Source organism: Heteronotia binoei, chromosome 13 (assembly GCF_032191835.1).
Source record: "Heteronotia binoei isolate CCM8104 ecotype False Entrance Well chromosome 13, APGP_CSIRO_Hbin_v1, whole genome shotgun sequence".
Classification (NCBI taxonomy): Eukaryota; Metazoa; Chordata; class Lepidosauria; order Squamata; family Gekkonidae; genus Heteronotia; species Heteronotia binoei.
Genome location: NC_083235.1, coordinates 11822463 through 11833022, shown reverse-complemented (window position 1 = coordinate 11833022; position 10560 = coordinate 11822463). Strand labels below are relative to the sequence as shown.

Genomic DNA, 10560 nt, shown 5'->3' with positions numbered 1-10560 from the left:
TTTAGGCACTCCGTGAAATTAATGAGCAGCAGGCTCAGAACAGATAAAAGTTCTTCTTCACCAGAGCAGTGGCATTTACTCATGCATGAAGTTGTGGCAGCTATAAGCATACACAGCCTAAACATATGGTGCAGAGGTCCATCAGTGGCTGTTGTTACCTTTATGTCCCGCCCTCTCCACAAGCGAACTTAGGGCGGTTAAAAGGTATTAGCCACCAGGTACAGATTGCACACACCATCTGCGGTGTATTCTAGGTCCTCTGGAGTTCTGGCCATGCTTGCTGGACCTCCAGATGGTACCTGCACGAGTGTTGGACTGGATGAGCCACTGGCCTGATCCAGCATACCTTCTGTCAGTGATGCTCTGTATGCTCGGTGCTGGAGGGGAGGGCAGTGGGAGGGGTTCTGGAGTTCTGGCCTTGCTCATGGACCCCGACGGCCCGAGTGACAGAGTACTGGACTGGATGGGCCATAGGCCTGATCGAACACGGCTTCTCTTATGTCCGGGGCAGCGACGCTTTGTATTCTTTGTGTTTGACGGGGCAACAGTGGGAGGGATTGTGGAGTTTTGGCCCCACTGGTGGACCTCCCGATGGCACCTGGGTTTTGGCCGCTGTGACAGTGTTGGATTGGATGGGTCACAGGCCTGATCCAACTTGGCTTCTCTTATGATTACAATCTTATGGTTACAATCCAAGGCCGAAGGTGGACCTTGGATTGTAAGGCTGCTTTGGTGGGGAAGGCGGGATAGAAATCCAAGGAACTAATGAATAAATAAAATCACTTTGCCCTGCAAGCCTAACCCTTTTTGTGGGAGTCACTACAAGAAGCTGAATCACTTCTGTGAGAGGAAGAAAGGTCCCCTGTGCAAGCACCAGTTGCTTCCAACTCTGGGGAGACGTTGCTTTCACGGCAAGACTTTTTTATGGGGTGGTTTGCCATTGCCTTCCCCAGTCTCCTACACTTCCCCCCCAGCAAGCAGGGTACTCATTTTATCGACTTCGGAAGGATGGAAGGCTGAGTCAATCTGGAGCCAGCTACCTGAACCAGCTTCCGCTGGGATTGAACTCAGGTCGCGACAGAGGGCTCCGACTGCAGTACTGCAGCTTTACCACTCTGCGCCATGGGGCTCTTAAAAGGTAAAGGTAGTCCCCTGTGCAAGCACCAGTCGTTCCCGACTCTGGGGTGACACTGCTTTCACTTTTTCACGGCAAGACTTTTTTACGGGGGGGTTTGCCGTTGCCTTCCCCAGTCACCTACGCTTTCCCCCCAGCAAGCTGGGTCCTCATTTGACCGACCTCGGAAGGATGGAAGGCTGAGTCAACCTTGAGCCGGCTCCCTGAAAACCCAGCTTCCGCCAGAGATCGAACTCAGGTCGTGAGTGGCGCTTAGGACTGCAATACTGCAGCTTTAACACTCTGCGCCACGGGGCTCTGCGTTTATAAACACCTTCACCACTTCGTCTGTAAGAGCAGCAAAGGAAGCCTTCAAGACCCCCAGCTTCATCAAGCACACCGAAAGAGCGAGATACCAGAAGTATTGGTTTTTATTCAACATCTTTCAAGGCAACAGTTGAGCAGGTGGGCCGAAGGCGTGCGTCGCCCCCTCATGCTGCATGCAGCGCGCGCCACTTGTCCAAGGGGCCCCTGTTCGGGATGTACTTCACTCCGCACCCATCCGGGATGAGGCGCTTCTCGGCCACCATGTCCTCAAACTGGTCGGCGTTGAATTTGGTGAAGCCCCATTTCTTGGAGATGTGGATCTGGAAGGAAAAGACGAGTTGGGTTTTATACCCTACCCCTTCGCTACCCGAAGAAGTCCCGGAGCAGCCTAACAATCACTCTCCCCGCAACAGAAACCTTACGAAGTAGGTAGGGTCGAGGGAGCTCTGAGAGAACGGTGACTTGGCCCTGGTCACCCAGTTGGCCTCATGCAAGCGAGACTTTTTGCGTGAACTTGAGTCATTCCAAATTCACCCTTGCCTTCTGGAGCACCATGCTTTTACATTCACACGGTGATGTTTGCTAGCGCAGGGGGTCCCCAAGCCCGTCTGTGTACCAGTACCAGTCTGTGGCCTCTTAGCAACCGGACTGAGTTGTATATTTCATTACATACTACAATGTAATAGAAATAATAATACATTGGATTTATATCCTGCCCTCCACTCAAAATCTCAGCGTGACTCACAATCTCCTTTATCTTCCTCCCCAACAACAGACACCCTGTGAGGTGGGTGTGGCTGAGAGAGCTCTCCCAGCAGCTTTCCTTTCAAGGACAACCTCTGTGAGAGCTATGCTAGTAGGTGCAAGTGGAGGGGGGAATCAAACCCGGTTCTCCCAGATAAGAGTCCGCACACTTCACCACCAGTGTTCCCTCTAAGTTGAGCTAGCGTGAGCTAGCTCACAATTTTTTAGCCTTCAGCTCACACATTTTTTATCTTAGCTCAGGAAGGACAGCCTCAGAGCAAACTAATTGATGCTGTAGCTCACTACTTTAATGCCAGTAGCTCATGAAGCAGAATTTTTGCTCACAAGACTTCACAGCTTAGAGGGAGCGTTGCTTGTATGTACTCATACCCTGCCTTCCACCACAGTGTAAACATATGATGATGATATTGGATTTATACCCTGCCCTATACCCTGAATCTCAGAGCGGCTTAAAATCTCCTATATCTTCCTCCCCCCACAACAGACACCCTGTGAGGTTGAGAGAGGGCTGAGAGAGCTCTCCCAGAAGCTGCCCTTTCAAGGACAACCTCTGCAAGAGCTATGGCTGACCAAAGCCACTCCAGCAGCTGCAAGTGGAGGAGTGGGGAATCAAACCCGGTTCTCCCAGATAAGAGCCTGCACACTTCAACCCTGTGAGGTAGGTGGGGCTGAGAGAGCTCTCCCAGAAGCTGCCCTTTCAAGGACAACCTCTGCGAGAGCTATGGCTGACCAAAGCCACTCCAGCAGCTGCAAGTGGAGGAGTGGGGGAATCAAACCCAGTTCTCCCAGATAAGAGCCTGCACACTTCAACCACACCACACCAAAATTAAGTGCACAACTGTATCATCCCAAAACCATTCCTCCCCCCACCCATTGGAAAAACTGTCTTCCACCAAACCAGTCCCTGGTGTCAAAAAGGTCGGGGACCGCTGTGTTAGCGCGCTTTGCTGAGATGCGTTACCTTCTGGCGGCCGGGGAACTTGAACTTGGCCCTGCGCAGCGCTTCGATGACGTGCTCTTTGTTCTGCGCTTTGGTGCGGATGGACATGATGACCTGGCCGATGTGCACGCGGGCCACCGTGCCCTGAGGCTTGCCAAAGGCCCCACGCATCCCAGTCTGGAGCCTGACGGGAGAAAAAGCAAAGGTTTTAGTGCCATCTTGGTAGACCGGGAAGGGGGGGGTGTCCCGACACGATGTTAGTGGGCACCGTGGTGCCCTTCCCTGATATCTGCCAAATGCTTTTGAGGCAGTGGGAGGGGACAGCAGGAGCCTGAGACACCAAGCGAATGCTTTAGAACAGGGATGGCCAACGGTAGCTCTCCAGGTGTATTTTGCCTACAACTCCCATCAGCCCCAGCCAGCATGGCCATGCTGGCTGGGGCTGATGGGAGTTGTAGGCAAAACACACCTGGAGAGCTACCGTTGGCCACCCCTGCTTTAGAACAGGGGTGTCGAACTCATTTCTTATGTGGGCTGGATCTGACATAAATGAGACCTCGTCGCGCTGGCCCATGTCCGGTTGGGCTGAGCCATGTTGAGCAGGGCCATGCGTGTACTTACTTAAGATTAAGTAGCAGAGATACAAATTTTTATAAAGAACACAAACACAAATATATATTTTTAAAAAACTTAAAACATGCTTAAAACATTAGCATGCATTGGTCTTAAAGATGCTTTTTTTTTGTATTTCTCACCCGGGAACTGGGCAAAGGAAGCTCTGTCTCATTCCTTCCTTCCCCAGGGGACTGGGGGGGGGGGGGAACCTCAGCCAATAGAAGGAAAAGAGGCTTAGCTCAGTAGCGCCATTGTGCAACTGAGAGAGCTTGGCGAAGCATGCGATTCCTCCCCCAAGGGAGAAGCCTCAGCCACAGCCAGCATGGCCAAGGAGAAAACAGAGCCTTTGCTCTGTAGCTCCTGTGCAATGGAGCAAGCCTTGCAAAGCAAGCTGTTATGAAGAAGGAAGCGAAAGAGGGGGAGAAGGAAGCAAACGACAGCCAGTTGCTCAGGGGCCTGATAGGAGTCCTCCGGGGGCCTGATTCAGCTCCCGAACGGCATGTTTGACACCCCTGCTTTAGAAGACGACAACTATAGATTTATAAGAGCCCCGTGGCGCAGAGTGGTAAAGCTGCAGTACTGCAGTCGGGGGCCCTCTGCTCATGACCTGAGTTCGATCCCAGCAGAAGCTGGTTCAGGTAGCTGGCTCCAGGTTGACTCAGCCTTCCATCCTTCCGAGGTCGGTAAAATGAGTACCCAGCTTGCTGGGGGGAAAGTGTAGATGACTGGGGAAGGCAATGGCAAACCACCCCGTAAAAAGTCTGCCGTGAAAGCAACGTCACCCCAGAATCGAAAATGACTGGTGCTTGCACAGGGGACTACCTTTACCTACTCTCTGAATTAAGAGACTCAGAGCGGCTCAGTCTCCTTTATCTTCTTTCCCCACAGCAGACACCCTGTGAGGCGGGTGAGAGCTCTCCCAAAGCTGCCCTTTCAAGGACAACTCCTACGAGAGCTGTGGCTGACCCAAGGCCATTCCAGCAGCTGCAAGTGGAGGAGTGGGGAATCAAACCCAGTTCCTTTCAGATAAGAGTCCGCACACTTCACCACTCTGGCTTTAGTGCCATCTTTGTAGACCAGGACCCTCCAATGTAGTGCCCACCGAACATTTTAAAGACAGCGCTTGGGAACAGATGGGACTCCTGCCCAGCAAGGCTTCCAGCCAGCCAGTGGAGATCTGATAGGAGTGCTTGGTGTCACTTCCTGTGGCAGCCATTTCGTTAGGCTGTGCTCACTACCCTGTATCAGAATCCCAAAGGTGCCCAAAGGATGGGGGAACCCTGCTGTAGACCAGGGGTGTTGAACTCATTTGCTATGAGGGCCGGATCTTGACCTTGTCAGGTCGGGCTGTGTGTGTCATAAAATGTAATGCCAGGTAGGGAAGATCTAAACTTTATAAAGGACACAGACAAACACACACACACACTCAGCCTAATCCACCTCACTGGCTTGTTGCGCCTCAGTCAACAGAAGGAAGAGAGGCTTGGCTCAGCAGCTCTGCTGTGCGATTGAGAGAGCCTGGAAAAGCCAGCTCTCCTTCCCCCCACTTCCTCCCCAAGGGAAGAGCTTTGCTCTGTTGCTCGTGTGATTGAGCAAGCCTGGCAAAGCAAGTTGTGATGCAGAAGGAAGCAAGAGAGGGAGAAGGAAGCAGTTGACATCCGGTTGCTCAGTTGATAGGAGCCTTCCAGTGGCCTAATTCGGCCCCAAGGCCGTATGTTTGACACATCTGCTGTAGACAATTTACTACAGCCAGAGATGCACCTCTCCAGGACTTTTAACTAAAAATATTCCCGAGGTCCCTTACAGCACTCTGTACAAAGAACAGAGCACATACACAACCAAGGGAGTTGCTGTGCGCAGCCAGTGCACACCACCCCCTGATGGCTGCAGGGGCTGGTCGGCTTAATTGACTGCGTGTTTGCTACGACACCCCCCCCAAACTCCTTGTACTCACCTATCAGCTCCGGCGCATGACAACATCTTGTTGATGCGGATGACGTGGAAGGGGTGGAGGCGCACACGGATGTGGAAGCCGTCCTTGCCGCAGCTCTTCACCATGTACTTGTTGGCGCAGATGCGGGCGGCCTCGAGCGCTGGGGGAGGGACAAGCAGCATGAATAGGGGGCACCCGCACCACCGCTGGGGCTGCTAGCGGCTGGCTGCGTTCCCCCCCTCCCCGCTATAGTTCCTCACCTTCGGAGGACAGCTGCTCGTATTCGTCCGACACCATGTGCCCACAGAGTGGGAACTCATCGACCTTGGCTTTCTTCCTGCCCAAGTCGAAGATCCTGATCTTGGCATCTGAAGGAAACAAAGGGATTTGGGCAGCCACCGTTCTCGGGTGACACAAAGTCATTGCAAGGAACTGAGCCAGAGAGTACGTGCCGCAGGTATTTCAATTAAAAGAAAGGAGGGGGCCACCGTTGTTGATTCGTATCAAGCACACCCAGTGCAGGTTAAGCTTACTGCTTCATCCCTAAGAAGGATGCTCAGTTGCTATTACAACAGGACGCAAAGACACTGCGAATAGCTGAGGCTGAGACTAGAAGAGGATGCTGCTGCTGTTGACTCAAGGGCTGTCAACTGCAGCTTGGGAAACTCCTGAAAATCTGGGGAGTGGGGACAAGGGAACACAGAGTTTGGGGAGGGGCGCGTGAACTCAGCAGGTACGTGATTCAACAGTCAATTCTCTGAAGCAGCCATTTCCTCCGAGGGAGCTGATCTCTGTAGTCTGGAGATCAGTTGTAATTCTAGGAGAACCCAGGCACCACCTGGAGGATGGCAACCCTACTAAGGAGTCAGAATTCAGACATCTACTTATTTATTTAGGGCCTCTTAAACCCACTTTAGGGGAGGGATGGTGGCTCAGTGGTAGAGCATCTGCTGGGTAAGCAGAAGGTCCCAGGTTCAATCCCCAGCATCTCCCAACTAAAAGGGTCCAGGCAAGTAGGCGTGAAAAACCTCAACTTGAGACTATGGAGAGCAGGGGAGGGACAGTGGCTCAGTGGTAGAGCATCTGCTTGGTAAGCAGACGGTCCCAGGTTCAATCCCTGGCATCTCCAAATAAAAAGGGTCCAGGCAAATAGGCATGAAAAACCTCAGCTTGAGACCGTGGAGAACAGGGGAGGGACGGTGGCTCAGTGGTAGAGCATCTGCTTGGTAAGCAGACGGTCCCAGGTTCAATCCCTGGCATCTCCAACTAAAAAAGGTCCAGGCAAATAGGCATGAAAAACCTCAGCTTGAGACCCTGGAGAGTCGCTGCCAGTCTGAGTAGACAATACTGACTTGGAAGGACCAGAGTCTGATTCAGTAGAGGGCAGCTTCATATGTTCATGGGGAGGGACGGTGGCTCAGTGGTAGAGCATCTGCTTGGTAAGCAGTCAGTCCCAGGTTCAATCCCTTGCATCTCCAACTAAAAAGGGTCCAGGCAAGAAGGCGTGAAAAACCTCCGCTTGAGACCCTGGAGAGTTGCTGCCAGTCTGAGTAGACAATACTGACTCTGATGGACCCAGGGTCTGATTCAGAAGGCAGCTTCATATGTTCTTATGTTCACTTTTCTCCATACAATACAGATCCAAAATGGCTTACAATGTGCAGAATGCATGAAAAAGCCTTTCAAAGAGATGCAGAAACCAGTTGATTTCACAGTTATTACCATTGCTGTCTGCTCTCTAAGAAGGGACATCTATCGATAATGAATCTGAAGGGAAACGACCTTAACAGACAACTTGTTACTGCCTTACTTACCAGGAACACCCCGACAGAAACGGGATTTTGGGTAGGGCTTGTTCTTGCAGTATCGGTAACTAGAAAAAAAAAGATGGTCAGGAACCAGAAGACATTTCAGCTGCAACCACAGCAAACATCTAAACAGGTTGAGAACTTGGCTCTGCTATTCTGTGCTGGACCTAAAACCACAGAAAAGCAGAAAGATACTGCTACAATCTCTCTTCAAAGGTACCAATGCTAAGAAAAGAGAGAAAAAAGTAAAATTTTCATGTACGACTATTTCAGATACGAGGAATGGAAAGGAGAGAAAACATCACAATGGTCTTCAGAAGTTGCTTTAGCCAGCGTCTGCCCAATCTACTCTACCCTCTTTTACCCACTGCACAACCAACTCTATGTACGCCAGCTTATCTTCACCACCTTCAGCCATCAGAGACGAGCCGCAAACGAGGGATCAGTCCAGCCCATATAAAACTTTTTGGCAGAGCCCAGTGTGGCATCCAAGACTCCTGCAAGCACTATTAAAACTACCTTCAAAGTTAGGGAACATGCCCTTTCCAGGCCAAATAGCCATTCACCAATATCTGTTCTTATACATCACAGTGGAGATACTAGCTGTTTTAGTAGCTGTTGGTATTTATTGACAGCCGGCTTGGAGAACTAAAGACAGATGAGAGTTCTTGCTTGTAGGCTCTCAAGATATCATACACGTAAAGTACCTAAGTTACAATTTAGATAACTCACCTCTTTCTCGCTATCGTTATTGACTAGCAAGAAAGAAGTCTCATAAAACCTGTTTTTTGAGAGAAGAACCAAAAGATCTACCTGTCAGTAGGATATCTTGGATGGGGATCTTACTGTTCTAATCCATTTGGCTTAAAAGCCACCAAACAAAAAGAACTATTTCTGCACTAGAAACTTGGCAGCATTGTGCTAATACTTGGGGTAGCATCTTTATCATGATTCAAAAAGGGTTCGTAGTGTGGATGATGCCCTGGCCTCATTGTACATGTGAAGGATAGCTGACAATATACATTTCTGTATAGCCAACAACTGATTCAGGTAAGAAAAACTGGCTTCATGTCCGGTTTGTATTCACAAAGAAAACAGGAGGCGGGTGCAGTAAGAAAACTAAATAACATCTGTTTATGACCTTAAAAATTGGTTTATAGAATGCTACAGGCCAGGAGTGACCAAACTGTGGCTCCGGAGTCACATGTGGCTCTTTCACATACATTGAGTGGCTCTCAAAGCCCCCACTGGCCAACTTGGAGAAGGCATTTCTCTTTTTAAACTACTTCCCCAAGCCAAACAAGCCAGTGACTTGGAGAATGCATTTAAAGTTAAATTTGCTTTCTTTCCACCTCTCCCCCTAATCTATTAGCCTTCCTTCTTTCCTCGTGGCTCTCAAACATCTTCTATTCATGTCTTGCGGCTCTCAAACATTTGACGTTTATTCCACGCAGCTCTGGCAAGTCTGGCCAGCCCTGCTACAGGCCTTCTTCACTGAATAAGTAACTTAAATTGCAGAATTCACTGTGAGTGTACTGACGGTTTTGAATGTGATCAAAACGTGGAATTTTTCTGTTAGAGGATGTAGTGATGGCCACAGGAATAAACAGCTTTAAAAGGGGATTAGACAGATTCATGGAGGATAAGTCTATCAGTGTGTGTGTGGCGGGGGGTGGAGAACTGCACGGAAACAACAGCCTCCATCCATCAACCAGAGATCCACTGCCTATAACTACGGAGCTGAACCATTGTTTGTCGACTTCATAACATAATAGTTCCTCGGGTTTTCAGCCTCCAGATGGGGCCTGGAGATCTCCTGCTTTTACAACTGACCTCCAGCTGGCAGAGATCAGCTCCCCTGGAGAAAATGTACTGCCTGAAGGGAACTTGGTGTAATTAGTAGACTGATCAAAGCCACCAAGTAATACATCATCTTCCAGTCTGCAAAATTATATTATAAGGATTGTGTGTAACACATTATAAACAATACGATAATGATAGAGGCCAGCAGTGCTAGGACCTTTTAAAGTAAGAGAAACCCCAAGGTCCCCCAAATGACTAGATACAAGTCCAAACTTGGAAATAATCCAACTGAAATTCACAAGGTAGGTGCTCCTGAGGAACGTAGCTTCAACACAGCTGCTTCTTAAAAAGGAAAAGGAAAGGTCCTCTGTGCAAGCCCCAGTCGTTTCCGACTCTGGGGTGACGTTGCTTTCACAACTTTTTCATGGCAGACTTTTTTTACGTGGTGGTTTGCCATTGCCTTCCCCCGGCCTTTTACACTTTCTCCCCAGACGTCTCTCTAAATTTTGATGACGTTTCAATTCCTTCTTCAGTTTAACAGCTCAATTATTTAGGAACCCCGTTCCACATTCTCTAATCACTGCATCGAGCTTCTCATTTCAGTATGAACACCGGGCTCTTTCATCCTTGTAATACATTTGCAAACTGAAAGTGTATTGCTTGGTGGCTTTGACCAGTCCCCTGGAGAAAATGGCTGCTTTGGAGAGTAGAATCTGTGGCATTAAATCCCAGTGAGCCCCCCCCCCCAAGTCTCCAGGTATTTTGCAACGCAGACCTGGCAACTGATACTTCCTGAGTACCCAGCAAACAGCCCCCCTCCCAAAGGCAGCTCTGCGTTCAAAGGTGGCCCCATCACTCCCTTCCCAGCCATGCATGCAGCCAGCCAGCCAGCCACATCCTCCACTCACCAGCGCGCGGGTCGGCGGCCCATGGCTGCGGGTCTGGAAAAGAGAAAGACACATAAAGTCAGTCAGCGGTCCCAAAGGTAGGAAGGGAGGTTGGGAGGGAGTCTCAGGCCGGGCCGAGGCCTACTTTCCCCCGCCCCGCCACCAGCCGCCATTTCACCCTCACACGCACCTCGCCGAGCGGAAAGAGAGTGGAGACGCGCCTGCGCGCTGCTTATCTAGCGAGCCGCTCTAGGAGGCCCTGGGTCATAGATGCCGAACCGGAAGAAGTAATCCATAGGACGTAACCTATGACCGCTTACTTCCGGTTTTAGGGTTTTTTTTGTCTGATGAAGTCCGCTTAAGAGCAT

At 50.3% G+C, this 10560-nt stretch overlaps 1 protein-coding gene and 1 non-coding gene across 2 annotated transcripts; both read right to left on the bottom strand.

Annotated features, from left to right (window-relative positions):
• Positions 1 to 1527: 1527 nt before the first annotated feature.
• Positions 1528 to 10385, bottom strand: RPL10 (ribosomal protein L10). The gene is made up of 6 exons (XM_060252496.1): positions 10214 to 10385; positions 7509 to 7567; positions 5955 to 6062; positions 5716 to 5854; positions 3168 to 3330; positions 1528 to 1761 (listed from the first exon to the last, which is right to left on the bottom strand). The coding sequence occupies exons 1-6, from the start codon at positions 10234 to 10236 to the stop codon at positions 1606 to 1608; spliced, it is 648 nt and encodes a 215-aa protein (XP_060108479.1). The 5' UTR covers positions 10237 to 10385; the 3' UTR covers positions 1528 to 1605.
• Positions 5544 to 5677, bottom strand: LOC132582029 (small nucleolar RNA SNORA70). Its single transcript, XR_009556163.1, has one exon. It is a non-coding gene; the product is annotated as a small nucleolar RNA SNORA70 (small nucleolar RNA).
• Positions 10386 to 10560: the final 175 nt, after the last annotated feature.